At 37.3% G+C, this 21,404-nt stretch overlaps 1 protein-coding gene across 1 annotated transcript; it reads left to right on the top strand.

Moving 5' to 3' along the window:
• Positions 1–15,049: 15,049 nt before the first annotated feature.
• On the top strand, positions 15,050–15,982 carry LOC103550130 (olfactory receptor 10N1). Its single transcript, XM_008518862.2, has one exon. It carries the CDS (start codon positions 15,050–15,052, stop codon positions 15,980–15,982), a length of 933 nt encoding a protein of 310 aa, XP_008517084.2.
• Positions 15,983–21,404: the final 5,422 nt, after the last annotated feature.

The raw sequence follows: 21,404 nt of genomic DNA, 5'->3' as shown, positions 1-21,404 counted from the left end.
ATAAAAGACTCTGAATTACATACCATATTTCAACAATCCTGCAATTAATCTCAGGGCTGTGGATTCTTAAACAGATTTCGTTGTCTCTGTCTCTTTCCATTAGCTCTGTTGCTTCTCTTACTTGTAGGGGGTGCCCTGTGTCCCTGTAAATTGTCTGGAATGGTGTTAAGTTTTCTGTGCCCCCTAGGTCTGTCCGCATATACTTAACTCTCTTCAGTGCTTACTCCATTGCATGCTGACTGTACTTCACACTATTCCTGAGAAAAACAAACACAGCCAGCGACATGATAGCTACTCAACATTGCCCAATATTGAATCCCTGAATTGTGATACACTCATCATAAACAATCTTACCTGAAACCTCCAATGCCAAAGTCAATTCTGCAGTAACCCCTTTAACAAGCTAGTCCTTTCTTTAAAGTATCTTTCTGGATTCTCTATGGCCTTTCTAGCAACTTACAGAAAGAAAGCCTCATAGGAAGATCAGAGTCCGGAGACGTTGAAATAATAACTTATACACAAAGTCTTCAGCAGTAAAATCAGTGTTTCCTCAAGGAAGAAAGTATGAGGAAGCAGAGTGAGAGAGGATCCTCTCAGACACACAGACCCTGCCAATCTCAGTCTTGAACATATGGGTCATCGTCTCCTTTGTGCCTCCAGGCCCTAATGTTCCAAGGCTAACCTCAGGTGATCATGTTAGCTGTAGCGCAGGTGGGAAACAGACTTGTAGCTCCAGATGGACCCTAATTTAACCCCTGAGAGTCATCCCCACTTGAGCATTTGACCAGAAAAAGAAAAAAGAAAAACTAGTCTTACCTTGGCTTCCTCTATGCGCAGCTGAGATTTATCCTGTTTACTCATGGGGCCCTGCATGTGTCCTGAGCAGTCCATGAGAAAGACAAATTCTCCACAGGTAATTGGTGGCTGAGCTTCTGGGATATTTGGGTAGAAACTCACCACTGCCGATGGATCTCCCATCAAACAGTCAACCCAGAATGGACAAGGGCACCGTAAGACAAAAAGGAACTCGAGAATCCTAAAGACATAAAGATCAGTTGCAGTGAGTTACATTGGAAGCTGAGAAAACTCAAATCTAAAACACAGTTTGATCTTTACACTCTACCTGCTTGCAAAGGGTTTGAGTTAGTTATAAACATATAAAAAATACGGAAGAGGATCACATATAAAAGAGAAGACAGAGGGTAGAAGTTACCAGGTGCAACCAATAATTAAAATACCATAATTGAATGCTAGTTTCTATCAGATAGGCAAATAAGTGAAATACATTAAGCTAAAATGTTCCAAGACTTGCCAAAAGATTCAAGCTATTTTATTGTCAGAGACAGCTTCTCTTCAAAACAAATCAATGGGGAATTTATCACATGGGCCCCTGTTTAAGTCTTTAATTACAGCTTTGAAAAAATGATGCTTATGTGGACAATTCTTATGTTGACAATTTACAAGGGGTGAAAGTGTAATAGGTGTCATACACAACAAGTAAAGTCTATCTGGTTGGGTATGAAGCACTTACCAGTACTTTCTAGAACAAAGAAAGAGATGCACTGGGATGTATGTTGGACTCTAATAGCATCATCCAAACAATAGTATAGAGGAGACCACAGGAGCCTGGCCCATGTCACCAAGCGGTCAAAGCCATAGCTGTGATTTTATTTTAAGGAACAAGTGAAATCTGATGCAGGAGTTGAAATGTTAGTATTGAGATAGAGATAAAATCAGAATGGCTGGGTTATATGAACACTGGATTTGTAATTCAGAGAATATAAGAGGACATAGAATTAAATTTCAATATCATATTTTTATAAAACCAGGATTATAGGTTTAAATTCTCAGTAGCCCTGGGATTCAGAATAATTATAGGAACTGGCTCAGTTTAATCTTTTACCCATGGGATACCCCAATAATCAAACTGGCTTCCAAATAAAATGAGTGTGGCTCAGCAAATATTTGATAGAACATTGACTCCAAAATAACTTTTACAATATCCAGGTCCCTAGATATACAGGAGAAGAAGATGAGCTTTTTTAATGGACAGTGTGGACTCCTTTCCATTCCGAGAGACAGCTGGTCATGGTGTGACTGGCGTTGTTCTGAAAAGTCACAAAGCTTGCCATGAGAATGAAATGAGTTAATATATCTAAACTGTTTGGAACAACGTCAGATACATAGTAAGCACTATGTATGTATTATCTACTATAATTCTTATGCCTTGGCTCAAATTATTTTCACCTCTATGAGTCTCAGCTTACTCATTTTTAAATGAGGCATTTCACACCCTAGCCAGCTCCTCTACTTGCCAGCCTCAGTTTCCTCATCTGAAGAATCAAAGTAGTAATACTTATCTCAAGATTATTTTAAGGGTTAAGTGATATAATACACTTAAGGAACTCAGTCTAGGGCTCAACTCAGATTAAGCTCTCAATACTAATTTTATAAAATTATTTATACCTTTTGTTTTTATGCAATTATTTTTATTAAATTATAACTGAAATTTTTGAAAATCATATTCTTAGTGTGATCAGTACATTGAACTTTTTAAAAAACGTATTTTTGTATTTTCATTGTGTAGTGGTATGCTTCATTTTGCAGAAATCTAAATGGTTTTAGTGAGCCAAGCTGCCATTTGTCATTGGTTTCTTTGTACAGATGAGAATAGCAAGTCATCTTGACCAAACATATGATCTGGAAAGCAAGATTTGAGTTGCCCTCCTGGAAGGAATTCACAAGATTCATAAAGACTACCCCTAATGTCCACCTATGGCCTGCAGAGCTGGTCACAGGAAACAGATGAGGAAATATGCATAAGGGCCAATGAAACTTCTTGGAAGGAAAGGGGCTGAGATCTCAGTACTTGCACTTTGAGACCCAACATCATAATTCTTTCTCTGGTGGATTAAAATGATCCTGACTGAAGACCAGGTCACTGTTGTGGGAGCATCTCATGGAGGAACTCACCAGAAGGAATGGAGAGAAATAGTCAACTAATGTACAAAGACAGAGTATGCAGCTTCATGGCAGAGGAACTGGAGCAAACTTGATAGAGGCTGGGAGCCCCTCTAACAGCTTTAGCATGGAAAGCTTGCCCTGAGGGAAAATGGTTGAACATGTGAGGGCAAACTAAGGAGTTCCAATTTGGGAGCTTGAGTATGAACTCTGTTGACCAAACATTAATAATAGAGAGAAGGAGTGGGATACCTCCAGCTTTGTTCTTTTTCCTCAAGATTCTTTTGGCAATTCAGGGTCTTTTGTTGTTTCATACAAATTTTAGGATTCTTTGTTCTATTTCTGTGAAAAATGTTGTTAGAACTTTGATAGGGATTGCATTGAGTCTATAGATTGCTTTAGGAAGTATGGACACTTTAACAATGTTAGTTTTTCCAATCCAAGAGCATGGAATATATTTCCTTTTCTTTGTGTCTGCTTCAATTTCTTTCAACAATGTTTTTTAGTTTTCAGTATACAGATCTTTCACCTCTTTGGTTAAGTTTATTGCTAGGTATTTTATTCTTTTTGTTGTAATTGTAAATGGGATTGTATTCTAATTTTTGTTTCTGCTACTCCGTTGTTAGTGTATAGAAATGCAACTGATTCTTGTATGCTGATTTTGTATCCTGTGACTTGACTGTATTCATTTATCATTTCTAAAAGTTTTTTAGTGGATTCTTTAGGGTTTTCTGTATATAAAATCATGTTGTCTGCAAATAGTGACACTTTCACTTCTTCCTTTCCAATTTGGATCCTTTTATTTGTTTTTCTTGCCTGATTTCTCTGGCTAGGACTTCCAATACTATGTAAAATAAGAGTGGTGACGGTGGGCATCCTTGTCTGGTTCCTGTTCTTAGAGGGATAGCTTCCAGTTTTTCTCCATTGAGAATGATATTAGCTGTTGGTTTGTCATATATGGCCTTTAATATGTTGAGGTATTTTCCTTCTATACCCATTTTATTTAGAGTTTTTATTGTAAATGGATGCTGTATCTTGTCAAACGCTTTCTCTGCATCTGTTGAGATGATCATGTGATTTTTGTTCTTCATTTTGTTAATGTGGTGTATCGCATTGATAGATTTGCAAATGTTGAACCATCCCTGCATCCTGTAATAAAACCTACTTGATCATGGTGTATGATATTTTTAATGTAGTGTTGCATTTGACTGGCTAATATTTTGTTGAGGAGTTTTGCATCAATGTTGATCAGTGATATTGGCCTGTAATTTTCTTTTTTTATGTTGTCCTTCTCTGGTAATGGTATCAGGATAATGTTGGCTTCACAGAATGAGTTAGGAAGCCTCTGCTCCTCTTCAATTTTTTGTAACAGTTTGAGAAGGATAGGTATTAAGTCTTCTTTGAATGTTTGGTAGAATTCACCAAGGAAGCCATCTGGTCCTGCCCATTTATTTTTTGAGAGGTTTTTGATTGCTGTTTCGATCTCCTTACGGGTGATTGGTTGATTCAGGTTCTCTAATTCTTCTTGATTCAGTTTTGGAAGGTTGTATGATTCTAAGAATTTATCCATTTCTTCTAGATTATCCAGTTTATTTGCATATAGCTTTTCATAGTATACTCTTATAATCTTTTGTGTTTCTGAGGTATCTGTTGTAATTTCTCCTCTTTCATTTCTGATTTTATTTATTTGAGACTTCTCTCTTTTTCTCTGGGTGAGTCTAGTCTAGTTTGTCAATCTTGTTTGTCTTTTTAAAGAACCATTAATTTTTTCTATGGTTTTTTTAGTCTCTATTTCATTCATTTCTGCTCTGACTTTTATTATTTCCTTCCTTCTGCTGATTTTGGGCTTTGTTTTTCCTTCTTTTTTCAGTTCTTTAGGTGCTCTGTTAGATTGTTTATTTGGGATTTTTCTTCTTTGTTGAGGTAGGCATGAATTGCTATAAACTTTCTCTTAGAACCACTTTTGCTATATTCCATATTTTGGCATGTCATATTTTCATTTTCATTTGTCTCCAGGTATTTTTTGATTTCTCCTTTGATTTCTTCACTGACCCAATCGTTGTTCATTTTGTCATTTTGTTTAATCTCCACATTTTTGTGGCTTTTCTGATTTTCTTTCTGTAGTTGACTTCTTGTTTCATACTTTTGTGGTCAGAAAAGAAGCTTGGTATTATTTCAATCTTCTTAAATTTATTGAGACTTGTTTTGTGGCCTAATATGTGATCAATCCTGGAGAACGTTCCATGTGCATTTGAAAAGAATGTGTATTCTGTGGTTTTTGGATGGAATGTTCTATATATATGTACTAAGTCCATCTGGTCTAATGTGTCCTTTAAGGCCAGTGTTTCCTTATTGATCTTGTTTGGATGATCTATCCATTGGTGTAAGTGGAGTGTTAAAGTCCCCTACTATTATAGTGTTACTGTCTACTTCTCCTTTTATGTCTGTTAATAGTTGCTTTATATACTTAGGTGCTCCTATCTTGGGCACATAGATATTCACAAGCGTTATATCTTCTTGTTGGATTGTTCCCTTTATCGTTATGTAGTACCTTTCTTTGTCTCTTCTTACATTTTTATTTTAAAGTCTATTTTGTCTCATATTAAGTATTGCTACCCCTGCTTTCTTTTCTTTACCATTTGCATGGAATCTCTTTTTCCATCCTTTCACTTTCAGTTTGTGAGTGTCTTTAGTTCTGAAGTGTGTCTTTGGTATGTAGCATATACATGGGTTTTGGTTTTTTTATCCAACTGGCCACTGTATGTCTTTTGATTGGAGAATTTAGTCCATTGACATTTAAATTAGCTATTGATAAAAATGTATTTTGGCCATTTTGTTACTTTTTTTAAATAAGTGTTTTAGTAATTCTTCTTTGTTCCTTTCTTCTTCTCTTGCTCTCTTCCCTTGTGGTTTGATGGCTTTCTTTAGTAATATGCTTGATTTCTTTCCTCTTACTTATTTGTTTTCTTATTATAGGTTTCTGGTTTGTGATTACCATGATGTTTCTGTATAATGTATATAGTAATCTATAGTGAGTTGATAGTCTCTTTAGCTTGACCTCCTTCTAAAAGCTCTACTTTTTCACTCTCCTCCTCCCACATTTTATGTTTTTGAAATCATATCTGATCTCTTATTTTGTGTGTGTCTATCCATTACCTTCTTGTCATTGTAATAGGTAATTTTAGTACTTTTGTCTTTTAATTTATATATCATCTTCATAGGTGGTTGGTCTCCTACCTTTACTGTATTTTTGCCTTTATCAGTGATTTTATTGCCTTTTTTTTTTTTTGATAATTTTCCTATCCCTATTTGTGGTCTTCTCTTTCCCACTTAAATAATTCCCATCAGTATTTCTTGTAGAACAGACTTCTTGGTGATAAACTTTAATTTTTGCTTGTTTGGGAAGCTCTTTATCTCTCCTTCCATTCTGGATGATAACCTTGCTGGATAGAATATTCTTGGCTGTAGGTATTTTCCTTTCAGCACTTTAAATATGTCTTGCTATTCTCTTCTCCCCTGTAGGATTTCAGCTGAGAAGTCCGCCAATGACCTTATGGACTTTCCTTTGTAGGTCATTTGTTGCCTTTCTCTTGTTCCTTTTAGGAGTCTCTCTTTATCTTTAATTTTGGACATTTTAATTATATTATGTCTTGGTGTGGGCCTCTTGGTGTTCCTCTTGTTTGGTGGTCTCTGTGCTTCCTATACTTGGATGTCTGTTTCCTTCCTTAGGTTAGGAAAGTTTTCAGCTATTATTTCTTCAAATAGATCCTCTGACTCTTCGTCTTTCTCTTCTTCAGGGACACCTATAATACAAATGCTAGCGAGCTTGATATCATCCCAAAGTTTCCTTAGACTGTTCTCATTCTGTCTAATTCTTTTTTCTTTTATCTGTTCAGCTTGGGTGACTTCCTCTACTCTTTCTTCCAGCTTGCTGATTTGTTCTTCTGTATCATCTACTCAGCTATTGAGTCCTTCTAGGGACTTTTTCTTTTCCAGTCTTGAATTCTTCATTTCTGATTGATTCTTTTTTATATTTTCCAATTCTTTGTTGACGTTGTCACTGTGTTCATCCAGCCTTCTCCCAATATCAGTAAGCATCCTTATGAGTTTTTGTTTGAACTCTTTGTCAGGTAAATTGCTTATTTTTGTTTCAGTTAGCTTGTTTTCTGGAGTTTTGTCCTGTTCCCTTGCTTGAAATGTATTCCTTTGCCTTCTCATTATGCCTCTTTCTCTGTGCTGCTTATATCTATGTATTAGGTGAGTCAGCTATGTCTCCTGAGCTTGGAGAAGTGGCTTTATGTATGAGATGCATTTAGAGGCCCAGCACTGTGCTTCCCTCTTGCCACCAGTCCAAATGATCTGGGACTGACCCCTGTTTGGGCTATTTGTGTCCTTCTGCTGTGGTAGTGTTGCTCTTACTGCAGGTACCCAGGGAGTCTAGTCTTTCCCTCCCTGGTCAGCTGTTCGTAAATTGGGTTTGGGGAGCCCCAGCACCATTGGCTGCAAACTTTAATAGCAAACTCCTGTTGTAGTTTTCCAGTTAATTGAATATGTACCCAGTGTAGCTGGTTGCTAGACTCAGTGACTTATAGTTGCTGTAGGCCTCAGTCCTGCAAGCCTGTTGTCAGCTATCAGTATTATAGCTGATTGGTGCTGGTCCTAGGCATGAGAGCATCTAATTGTTTCAGGCTTTGGAAGGTGGAGCCAATCCTCTTTGTGGCTGATTGTGAAGCACAGGTTTTCTGCCGCTGATAAGCCCCAATCCCCACAGGTCCAGACACACCGTCAACACAGCTGTGGTCCATGCACACTTCCCAACCCCTTGGAGTGTACGCAGTTGACCCACTGCAGAGGTCCCCACCTCTCCAACAACCTCCCCCCACAGTTCACCTGGTCCTCACACAGGCCCTGCCCCACAGAGGTGAAAACACTCCACTGCATGTAGAAGATCAAGGCACTCAGTCTATTCAGGCCGACAAGCAGCCTGAGGGCTCGCTATTGGGTGGGGTCTAGGGCAGGCTGCCTGCCCTGCCTGAACTGGGTTAAATTTGCACTCTAGTAGCTATGACAGACCCCTGAGCTATCAGGCCATGGGACGAACTTCATTGGTGTCTGCCGGAGTCTGTGTCAGCACACCAGTACTAGGTCCCAACAATGGCCACCACCAAAGTCTCAGTCCCTGGAGAGGTCTCACCTCTCACCAAAATACACCCAGAAACTTCAGGTGAGTCTCTTTTCACCAAAGGGCTGTGCAGCTGTCTTTTTGGTGATTTCAGATTGTTCTCTGAGATGGGTGAATTTGTGCATGGGCCATTTAAGAGCCAGGATTTTTTGGCTTTCCTCTGATAGCTTTTCTGGGGGTATTCCCCATTGCAGTTAATAGCCAGTAAAGCCAGATAGTAGGACACTTGTCTCAGTTGTACTGTGTCTAAAGGATGCTTAATGTGCCCCCGCTAAGGTCCTCACTTCTTCAGGCAGGGCTGTGTACCTTAGGGCGGCTCCCATCTGGCCAGCTGTGAAGCTCCACTGCTCACAAAGGTGGCTTTTTTCCTCTCCAGAAGGAATTTCTGCCTCTTCTGCCTCAGTCAGGACTGTCCCTCGTTGTGGGGATTCTTTTTATCTAGTTTTCATCTTTCTCTCCAGGGTAATTTTTCCAAGAATAATAGTTACCTGGTTGTGTTTGTGGGAGGAGGTGCATTCTGAGTCGGCCTATGCAACCATCTTGACAAGATCTCAATAGACATCATGTTTATATGATCACTGTTAACTTGCAAATTTTATGTTTGAAGAGATCACGTGAAAACTGGGTTCAGCAGAAACTCATCATAGATGGATGATAGTAGATAGCATGGATTGAAAGAAAATACATATCTAGCTTCTATATATTGAGTTCTTCTTAGAATTCAGTGCTAAGTATTTTACATAGTAAGGCAGACAGCTTTAATTTCAGACAGCAATAATGGCTGTCATCACACAGCCACTTATATGTTTGTCAGAAATCCCTTAGAAGATGCTGATCATTGCTTAGGATTAACAGTCGTCATCAACTATGAGCAAATATTATACCGTGGGAAACCAGAAGCATAAATAAATGTGAAAGGGGATAGGCAAGGTGAAGTTCAAGGCTCTAATTCTCTGAATATTAGTAAAAGGCATACCATCCTAATCCAGAGTGTCAAAAATTGTAGAGAAAACTAGGAACCAGGTTCTGATATATTAAGATCAACCTGATCCTCCCATAGAATTAAGTCTGTGAGCTTTAGATTCAAAGTTTGGGACTCACTTCCTACTTCCACTAGTTATTATTTGTGTTATATTGGGATTACTCCAAACAACTTAACTTCTCTGATGACTCACATCATCATTTTTAAACGGGACTAATAATACCTACTTTATATGCATGTTGTAAGCATTAAATAAAATAAGGTTTTTAAAGACATGTGGCACTCTTTCAATGTTAGTTCTACTTTCCCTTTCTTGGATTGGCCTGGATGAATCCCAAGAATCTTGAAAATATTAAAGCTCCGTAGAGAACAGGCTATTATTTGAAAAGGAGTCTGATATTTCTTACATCTTTTTCTAACTCTATAAATATGATTTTGCTTTGTTTTGGTTTGGTGTGGTTTCTGATCATCTCTTTCACTGTAATTACTAGTAGTTAAAACAAAAACAAACCAGCCAAACAGACAAAAACAAAATAAGAAAAACACCAAAAAATCCATCTTAAAATTGGGAAGGGAAGGAGTAAAAAAGAAACAAAATGAAAGATTTTAACGTTGAAAATAAATCGGTTCCATCCAATTTCAATAAAAATCATAGGAATAAGTTGTATGTGCCAGGAATTTTGTAAGCATTATCTCAGTTAATCCTCACAATCTCCCTATGAAATACTATTATGACTCCATTTTACAAATGGCAATATTAAGGTTCAGAGGGGACCACTGACCTGCTCAATGACACACAGTTGATGAGAAACAGACTTGTTTTTCATTCCCAGAACCTCTGGCTCCAAGGTAGTACTCTTTTCATTACGTTGCAATTTCTTCCACAATCATAAGTGCTAAGGAAAAATGACAGATAAACAGGCCAAATCCCTGAGGTCTATAAAAAATGAAAGAAGTCCATAGGATGTCTACCCAAAACAGAAAAATAGAGTGGCCATAAGGAATCCACAAGCTGTTTGATTTCCCAATTACTTTAAAGATTATTTTGATTATGTGCACTATTTTCTCACTCAAAATCTCTCAACATCTAGCATTTAATTGCTCCCTGTACTCAGAGGGCCCCTGCTCCCTGAGTCTTGGGATATATCACGAGTGAGGCTCCAGAGGGACTTTGAGATAATTTAAAATCTTACAAAGGTAGGAGATATTTTTACTTCTGCAAACTCTGAGGAAGTCTCTATAGGTGATAGGATAGCCTTCAATGTACAGTACCCTCTCTCTGTGTGGTGCTGAATGAAAAAGACTATTTGGAGTCTGCAGTTAGAGGACCCAAGTTCAATTCTATGGCACCTAGGGAAGGGAGACTTTTGGGATGGAGAGCCTCAAAAGTTTATAGAAGAAACTGAAGATAAAAGGAGGGAAAAACATTTTTTTCCCTAATTGAACCAGTCATGACTCTTTTGAACACGTGAGTGCTCAGAGTATCTCCTCGTCTTTCTCAGATTTTACTTTTACCCTCACTCTGGTGTCCTAGGTAACAAAGAATGTTGTAAGAAATCACAGTTAAGGGCTTTCTTCTCATTTTATGCAATGACTAGAGTCTTTTCCTCCATTCATTCTATCAAACAGTATGCAGGAATGCACTCATTTATTCTTTTTTTGTTCCTTAATTATTAATTCAGCATCAATCACATTCCAAGTACCACACAGTTGCTTAGGATTAAAAAATTAGTTGGGTATATTCCTTGACATGGAGAAAATATATTTCTATGGGATGGAGAGAATAATAGTCTTTATGATACATAGATATATAAAAGACATTCTCCTGGTTCTCTTCCAAATTCCCTGAAGAATGCTTATATTTCTTATTACATGGCTCCTTTTCCCTCTCCTTTTCCTAAAATGTAGTATTTCTCAAGTTTTGGCCTCCAATCCTTATTTTGTCCTTGATTTACCCTGTCTCTCCTGTTGAGCTCATTCAGACTTAAGACATTGACTACCATCTTCATATAGGTAATACTTCCCAAATTCTTTAGCATGAGACACTCTATAGCAAATAAAATAATAATGAATCATTATAAAATATGTTATGTATTAAAATATTTCATGAGCATCATCATATTTAATCTTTACAGCAATTCTGTGAGGTAAATATTATCTCAGTTAATCAAAAACAAGCATTAAGTACATACCCACTATCTACCAAGCACAATTATAAGAACATCCCAAATTTTCAAGGAGCACAATTATAGTGGTGTGTGTCAAAATAAAGACTGTGAGAGACAAGTGAGGGACATAAAACCAAGGAGATTATCCAGTGGTTTCACAGGAACTTTCCTATTTTACCCTTGTTGTTCTGCTTTAATTATTAATAATGCTTCCCTTCACTCTTAAAACTGTCTCAGTTGGAATGATAAATTAACTGATTAGCTAAGGTTGAGGCTACTGGTGCAGGGAATGCTTTATTCTTCTTTAAAGATGGGAAGCTGAGGTTCAGATATTATAAACTTCCTGTCTATAGTCACATCACCAAAAATCAGAAGTTCAACTTGGGTCTTTAGACCTCTAATCCAAATTCTTTTTAATATGCCATGTTTTCTCTTTCCTAGACAAATGCTTGAATGTGAATTGAATCTTCTAGGAAAGTTGGATCCATTTTCTAACTACAGATATAACCCTAAATCACTATTTGAATTATCAATTGTCGTTCTTGGTTCCATGTGTGTCTTTGATGCCTATGAACCTGTCTGGTTGTGGGTCTAGAAATGGGGATGAGCTTAAATGTTTAAGATTAAAAAAATATTTGAAATTAGAAAGACAAATTTTTAAAAAAACATAGTAAACAAAACTTTAATCTGAAATGGTGTTATTTTCAGGAGATATTTCTCATAGTTTTTCTTTGCTCTCAGTTGTTATCTTACAGAGGATAATGTTTATACTGCTTTAGAACCAATAGAAATGTGATTCATGCATCACCTTGCATATCATTGATATCAAGCATAAGCATGATTCATATTTTACTGTGTTTCCAATGGTTTCGAGGGGCAGGCGCTTGCTTGTAGGTGTGGGGGATGAGATAGACACTTAAGCCGTGGTTCCCAATCTTTTCCATCACATGCTTTGTTTTTATACCTCAGCATAATTCAGAGAGGATCTCCATGGGTACCCAGGGGTATTTTCCAAACACTTCCCCTAAATTATGAGTTATTTAGAATTAGCTATGCTCTGTAATAGATGCCTCATACTGCATTATCCAGTTAAAACTACCTAACAGCTCTTACAATGTAATTCCATCCCTATTTTAGAGATAACTAAACTGAAACATGGCAAAGTCACAAAATTGTTAAGCAAGAGCCTAGATTTAAAAACAAATCTGCCTGCCTCAAAAATCTTACCTTTCCTTCTCACCATTTCCCCATAGCAGTTCTTACTATTAGCCCTCTCTGTTCATTGAGCCTAACAGAAATTGTTCAGGAGCCAACAAGGATAGCAGTGTAAAGAGAAGGCAAATCCAGATCATGGGGCCACCCACTGGCTATGTACTCTCTTCAACAGCTTCAGCACAAGTACAAAGTGACTTCAGGCCCAAATGATGCCTCACTGGAAGCAGACAAAAGTAGTCTGAAAAAAGTGAAGAATACCGACTTTCCTCCGACAAGAAACCTAAAGGACCAAAAGGCTTAAAGGACCCAATACAATAAACAGAATCTCTATAGACTTGATACCATAAGACAATAATAACAAAGTACATCAATTGTACTGATATATTGTGATAATGCTGTTCTTATTCCACTTATCACATGAACTAAGATACATGATCTAAATCTGGAACCTATGGCTGTGTGTATAATTTTTGTACTATTTCAGGTATTTTTACACTAATTCTTTTCACATCTTTTTCTTGTTATTAAAGAATTTTCCACTAATCATGACTTTCTCCTTTTCCTTCTCTTCAAGGAGATCCATTATCCTTCCTTAACTCCACCTCCACCTATCATTTACATTTTTTTCCCTCATGCTAGAAGCAATTATCAGCTACCAGCAATTATGAAGATGTTCAAGGCTCATCTCATCCAAGAATTAGACACTCAACATTTAGATGAATATCTAAATTCCTTTCATTAGGCATGAAATCTCACACCAACAGCAGGCTCACTACAATCATTTCTTTCCATGGTTAATAAAAAAGGCTTAAAATAGTCTAAAGACATAATGAATCACTTCAGAGCATTCTAAAATTCTATTTAAAAAAAACATTTATTGGGTGCTACTATTTCCTAAGTCATAGAGATACAGTGGTGAGCAGGAATAAACATGGTCTCTTCATGGAAGCTACAGTCAAAGTAAATTCACAAATTAATTTCCAATTTTTCATCACTCATTTATCTAACAAACATTTAAATGCCAACTATTCACAGGCACAGTGATAAATACCACAGATAATGATAACTTATAGTCTTTACTCCCAGGAACCTTATAGTCTAATAGAACCTGAACTCAATTCCATCGGAATTCCTTTTGTATATATGGAATATATGGATAATATTAACCTATGTTAGCACTTTCAATTTTTTTAGAAGATAAAATTATCCATCGGTAACTATTAATTATAAAAGAGGAGCAGAGGAGTTGACTAGGAATTGTAACTGAAGGCAGGACAATTATAATTTGACAATTTTCATACACTTTGGAGTTCCAAAAATCAGATCATAAAAGTAAAAACATCACCTCTTCTTGGATGATTCACTAGCACCTTTAAACGCCAGCATTCTAACAGACAGCTGACCACAGCACACCCTAGTGGCCATTTCACGTTCTTAGCATATTCACTTATATGACTTTTTCCTTTAAAATAAAACAGATATTCAAACACATACAAACAGAGTGAAGAATGGTGGTTGCCAGAGGCATGGGGAGGAGAAAAGGAGGGATTGCTAATTAAAATGTATAAAGTTTCAGTAACGCAAGACGAATAAATTCTAGAATCTGCTGTACAACATCAAGCCTATAGTTAACAACATTGTGTTGTACAATTAAAAATCTGTTGAGAGTAGATCTCACGTTAAATGTGCTTACCACAATAAAATAAAAATAAATTTTTAAAAAAAATCAGAAAACACAAAAAAATCTGCAGAATTGAAATACTTTCATTGGATTCAAAAATTCCAATTGTTAGCAAATATCAAATATCTCATATCTACATCATTATATATCATGTGACATCACTAAAACCTACAATCTAAATGATACAACTTAGTTGTTAACTTCTAAACAATTTAAAAGCGCAGGATAATAACCAAATTTGTCACCATTACTTTCTTTTGAGTCAAATTATCGATAAATAAGAAAATGCCCAAACTAAGGAATATATCCAGTTAGAATGATATCAATACAACCCAAATCTTAATGCTCATTGCCATGTATCACAATCCATTTTTCTCAATAGAGGTGCGGGTGCCAAACCTGACCTTTGATGGCTATTCAGGGTATTCGACCACATGTTGAGTAATTGTAGATATGCTTTGGAAAGGAATCGAGAGGATCAGGCTTCCAGGTTGATCTATTTTAAGGCATTTATTGTTGTATAATTGGTTGTGGACATTAATTAAATTACATCCATGTGTTCAGTACTGAGATCTCTGTTCTTGGGGCACATCCAATATCTCATCATGTTAATGCCTCATTTTGCTTTGTATCCATATTTGTGAAGAAATATGGCATCTCAAGACGTGAAAGCCCAGCTTTGTTTTACTAATAGCTCCCAAAATTCTTTAGTAGAATTTCTAATTCTTAACTTCAACATCATCTTTATGTTTAAACAGATTGTTGACTATGAATGTATTGGTATTGTGTCTGTCACAAATCAGCCTTCACATTCATGCTTTCATGTCTTTTGTCTCTAATCAGACCTCCCTTCCAGAAACATGAGGAATCACACAGAGCTGAATGAGTTCATTCTACTGGGAATACCTCAAACAGAGGGACTGGAGACCGTGCTCTTTGTCGTCTTCTCATTCATTTACCTCTTCACTCTGCTTGGCAATTCACTCATCTTTACAGCAATTGTTTCATCCTCTGCCCTTCACACTCCCATGTATTTCTTCTTGGGACTCCTATCTATTTTTGACATATTATTCCCATCTGTGACCTGTCCCAAGATGTTATTCTATCTCTCTGGCCAGAGCCAAGCCATTTCTTATAAGGGATGTGCTGCACAGCTCTTCTTCTATCATTTCCTGGGATCTACTGAAGGCTGCCTCTATTCTGTGATGGCTTATGATCGCTTTGTTGCCATCTGTCACCCACTGAGGTATATGCTCGTCATGAGACCTGGAGTCTGTATTGGTTTGGTCATGGCAGCCTGGTTGGTGGGTTGTCTTCAGGCCACCATTCTGACCTCCTTTACCTTTCAGTTAACCTACTGTGGCCCCAATCAGGTAGACTACTTCTTCTGTGACATTCCTGCTGTCTTACCCCTGGCTTGTGCCGACACCTCCCTGGCCCAGAAAGTGGGTTCCTCTAATGTTGGCTTTCTGGCTTTAATGCTTTTCTTCAGTGTTTGTGTCTCCTACACACGCATTGGGATTGCCATTTTGAGAATTCGTTCAGCAAAGGGCAGGCAGAAAGCTTTCTCTACCTGCAGCGCCCACCTCACTGCAATCCTCTGCGCCTATGGACCTGTAATTATTATCTACCTGCAGCCTACACCCAACCCTTTGCTTGGTGCCGTGGTGCAAATATTAAATAATGTAGTCTCACCCATGCTGAACTCGTTAATCTATTCCTTAAGGAACAAGGAAGTGAAAAGATCCCTAAAAAAGGTGTTCCACAATATAGTATTTACTGCTGTGGAATAAATTATGTGTTTTGTAATAGATTTTAGAATTTATTGTCTCTTAATATCATCCTCCTATTTCCTCTTCTTAAATAGATAAGCAGATAATAGAAAATGCTTCCTCTAAAGCATTATGTTTTGTTTGCCTAATAAGATTTTTTATGCTTTTGTGTCTCTGTAACCCCTGGGGCCCCATATGTTACTCTATAACTGATGTTATCCTCAGTGCCATAATCCCAGAAAAGTGATCCAAGGACCATGGAAAGCAGCTGGAGACAGATTTCTTATCTCTATAATGGGCAGGCAATTTAGCCTGGCTGAAGATAGTGAGCCTCTGTGGCAGTCCAAGAAGCACCCTTTAATAGCCATCTCTGTGCCAAATCACCTTCATTTCATTTTTCTGGTTCCGTTTAGAATGTGGTTATTCCTCTTTTATGCCTATAAACATTTCAGTTTCTCCATGTTGCTAAAAATAGTATTAAGTACCATTTATAGGACATGATCTGTTTTCTAGGCACTGTGAGGAACATCTCGCAGATATTCATCCTGTTTAATCTTCATATCATTCCCCATAAACTAGAGTTTTCATTTTGTAAAAAAGAGCTTTGAGGAGCAGAGACTTCAAACAATGGACCCAAGTTTGCACGTTAAGTGGCACACCAGAGCTCAAGCTCAGATCCAGTTAACTCCAAAGCCCCTACTCTTAATCCCTCTCCCACATGACTGCCCTGAAAGACCAGCTTGGCAATTAACTCATCCTCGCACTTCTCCCCAGAGCTCATGATACATAGAAAATGTTCAGTAATAACTGGTAAAATATGCACCGAAATAGGTCATGTTTGTATATTGACTTTACTATTATCTTCTTTTATTCTGTGCCACTACCCATGTACCCATCTGTAGATTGCGGCACTGAGATATGGCAGTAAGTTTCCTTCACTTCATAACACATCTACTTATGGTAAAGCCAGGCCTCCACCCAAACCCTTTTAACTCTTACTATCATGGTTTTCCTACTGCACCATGCTGCCGATATCCCAAATTACTCTTTAGTGGAAAAGCATTGGGAAAGCTTTCATGCCCAGTGTTGTTTGAAGAGAAGATGGACTAATTATGGAGTTCAATGACCATTCTCATCTGGTTCTTCTATCAAGTTACTTCTTCCAACTTGGCCTCCAACACTACTGGAATTGATAGTTATTTCTCAGTTTTATCCAGAATCCAGAGAGAAGGAAGGGGCACAATTTTCTGGAGATCTCACAGACACACCAGCCCTTAATTTCTGTGACATTGTAATGATTTCTAGCTTTTGTAATCCATTATTACTCCCAAAAGCTTCCATCCTATTTGAAACCTTTAAAAAAAACAAAAAAGTGAAAATCCCAAATGAACTAAATTTCTGCCATTACAAAAGGCATGAGACAAAAAGTACAAAATGAAGCCTATTTAGGCATAGATAAATGGTTTGAGGTGCAATATGAGGGTTCCATGGCCTCTCCTAACCTGATTAGTAAAATCTAAGATCACACAGAATCTTATTTCCATGCTTTTGGAATGCCTATTCTTGATAATATGCTAGATTCAAGCAATTCTAAAAAATTTGCTGTCCTATTGATAACAAGCAAGGACAAGATCTGCTCACTGCAAGACAAAAGCCCATCCATCAAGGAGCAAGGCGGTGGCGAGAGAGACACTTTATTAAGCAATGAACTAGCTAATCAAAAACCAGCAGACTAGCGTCCTTAAAAAAATAATACATCTTAAAGGGGAACTGATTGGGAAATGACTTATATAAGGCAAACAAGGTTGAGAAGAAGGCTCAGGAGTATCAGGTTTGGACCACCGCAGATGGTTGGATGCCTCTCTGTAGACAAAAGTTTCGGATCTGCTGAATGTGACGTTCCCGAGGAATCTAAGAAAACATTAATTATTTTCTTATCTGAGAGAGAAGGAACAGTTTGGGCAGAGGGCTGAAATCTGCTAACAAGTCATTCTCTGCTGGTTACTGACTGGTTACTGATTACCTTGTCTACGTGCAGTTCTAAGTGTTTCTCTAAAGCACACAGTCAGAATAAGACAGGAGGGCTTTAGACACAGAGTCTCTCATGCTAACTGGGTCTCACTATTAATGCTGGATATTAGCAGGAGAATCCACATGCTACGATATCTGGTAAAGCCTGGATAGTGTTTATGGACTGATACTCATCACACTAATACTTAAACTCCTTCAATAAATTTCTTTTCTTTACGATGGAAAATTCCATGAGAGTAGAGACCATGTTTGTCTTATTCACTGTTGTGTCCACAGGACATAGCCCAGCGACACAGAAAGCTTCACCTGTAAGTTTGTTGAATGAATGAATGGATACTACTTAGCCTTTCAAATTAGGATGCAATTGCATCTTTATTAACATAAGAAGAGGAACGTGAGTGAAATAATTAGGATACAGAACAACAACATGCACCAATTTAAACAGATATCTACAAGTAAAATTGCAGACATATGAAAGCTGAAAGCTGAATGAACTACAACCAGTTTTTAGTCACTTGCTAAAATCAAGACTATCCGAAATTGCTCTACCAAGGACAGGAAGAAGTATTTACATATGAATCCTTTCCCAGGGTATGGCATCCTAATAACATAATAAACCTCTCAATAGGAAATTCCTCACAATTTAATTTTAAATCCAAACACACAGTTTATGGGCTCCTAAAAACCTGCACAGACTGACTGGCATCCTGATAGAGCTGCCATCAAGCTTTTCTCCTTTCTCTCATATTCCTCTGTCTACACCACTACCCTCCAGAACCACTAGGTCTCCCTCATAGTTTTTGGTTAAAATAGCAGTTGGGTTGAAATGATAACATATTGGGTCCCAAGAATATTGCTTGCTTGGGATGTTGCTATATGGCTAGGATTTGCTTTTGTTTTTAATATTTTAGGTATTAAGCTGGTTTTGTGAAAATGATCTATTTACACTTGGGAAAGTGGAAATTAATTAAAAGCCTTTGTGTTAGAACAATTCAGATTCGAAGTACAGCAGGAGCCTCACGCAATTCCAAGGAGAGAGATCAGAAATGAGTCACGGAAGAAGGAACCATGGCCCCAAATAAGGCGCCTCAGTCTTAGAATAAGATGAATACGAAATTGTGGAGGGAACAAGTGTGGAATCTTAATTCTTTGGACTTTAATATTCAACAAAAGTGTATTTCATAGTTATAATTTAATTTCTTTCTGAAATTAATATTTCAGAAAAGATATTCATATGCAGTTCAATTTTGTTGGCATTATATTATTTGGCATGTTTTAACAGTTATGAGTGCTCATTTTACAGCTTCATCTGTTGAGCTATATTGAAAAAAGTAGCTAGACATAATTCATGATGAGAAATAGAGAGTGCATTTTTGGCTGAGAGTATAGTGTATCCTTGATATTAAATCAATTTATGTTCTTTTCTGAAGAGAGAGCAGCGGGATAGTCTGCTGGATGATCCAGGCAGCCCCTGATGGGTTGCCTGGCAACCAGCTTGCTGAAGTCAGGGTCCTGCTTCCCCAGAGCAGAAGGGGGAGGGCAGATCAAGATGCTGCTGGTTCCAGATTTTACAGGGAGAGAGAGAGGGCATTCTCTTGCATTCTTAATTCAGCTTTATTAGTAATAAAAGTAACATAGGTTTGACCCTCAATTGAATCCTTACGTTTATTCATCAGTTTTTAGTACTCAGAGATGAGGAAATGGGCAGAAAGATGATTGATTAGGATCCTTCAATATATGTTGTTACACTATTCTATCCTCAGTTTGTTATAATACTTCACACAGCCGAAGCTGCTCATAGATGAATGAATGGATTTATAAAATATCATTCAATAATTTAGTTTAAAATTCTTCCTAACCTCAGCTTAATATATATATAAAGGAGCATCATAAATACTCTCCAAATACATGCCAAACTAAGCTTTATACAGAACACAAGACAAAGAGAGTAATTCTCTGTCAAACATCAGAGCCTTTTCAAGTGAGATAGTATAAGAGAAATTAGTATCTTGCCTCCTCCCTTCTGTCTTTTGAGTAATGACATATCAACACGTGCAAACACCCAAGTCAGACACTGAGAGCACACCTTTACGTTTTCACACTCTCACTCAACAGACTATAACTCCTACTACTCTATTTCTTAATTATTTTTCCTTTATTTATTATCCAGTCTCCTTCCTAAATGCCACCATCTCTTTTCACACACTGATCATGCCCTGATGGCTCCCTAAAGGAAATCCCAGCCACTACTCCAGTCTGAGTCCGGCCTCCTGTCCACACTGATTTACGTTACCCTTTAGAACAGCATCTGATCTCCACAGTCTGTGGTATGAAGTACAAATTTTATAGCATATCACACAAGGTCCTTCAGAGCCTGACTCCTGCAGACATTTCTATTCACATGCCCCATTTGAAATTGAGCTATGGTTTTCTCAAACACACTGTGCTGTGAGTCCAGGAATGTTTGATAAACCACTACTAAACTCTTCAGTCTAGACTCCTCTCAAATAATCTCTCTTGCATGATGACAACCTGGAGAAGCTGATTTCTCCTCTGTGTTTCTCTAGTTGTATGTACTTTTACTGATGGACTTCCTTCAGTGGCACACGTTAGAGACAGTGAGAAATACAGACTTGAATTGAATTCCCAGAAACACTGTTTACTTGCTGTGTGATATTGGGCCTCTTAAACTTCCTGGGCCTTAGTTTCTTCCCCCTCAGTCCTAAATAATAACACCTCCCTCATGTGGATATTGGCAGGAGTAGATAATATTCATTAAGCACCCATGATAATCCTTGCTCATAGAGATAAAACAGTAATTTGTAATTATTTTTTCTCCTTCCCTGTCCTTCTCACCTCAGTTGTAAATGTTCCTTGATGCAATTATAAGTCTTATGCACCTAGTGCAATGCCTTCACATAAGGGATATTCAATAAAAGTTCAGTGAATAATGAAACATGTCATTAATAAATACACATAAACAGTGTCATTTAATAAACATTTATTGATTAACTATGATATTCAAAGAATTAATCTGTGTGCTTTCAGAAATACAAAGTAACTTAAAATTAACCTCAGAGAAACAAGAAATAATCAAGTAAAATAACCATAAATGTCCTATTATGACACACACCAAGTAAATGGTTCTGACTACAATAGTCATGTCTCCAATCAAAGCTTATTTTACAAGGAAATAATATCAGTTTTCATGCAAGAATTAAGTATTTTATTGTTATCAAAGTATAAAATAAGAACTACTTAATCAATCTTTCCATACAGAAACTATGACTATGGAGAAAAAAATCTCCAAAGGAAGATCAATACTAAGTTTATTTAAATTCTCATAGACTTGGAGAGAGAGGTTTCTTTCTAAGCAAAAGTAAGTAGACTGGGATGTCTATCCAAATCTGAA

Source organism: Equus przewalskii, chromosome 6, assembly GCF_037783145.1.
Source record: "Equus przewalskii isolate Varuska chromosome 6, EquPr2, whole genome shotgun sequence".
NCBI classification, from domain to species: domain Eukaryota; kingdom Metazoa; phylum Chordata; class Mammalia; order Perissodactyla; family Equidae; genus Equus; species Equus przewalskii.
Note: the sequence above shows the minus strand (reverse complement) of the source record. Positions and strands in the feature narration are given on the sequence as shown.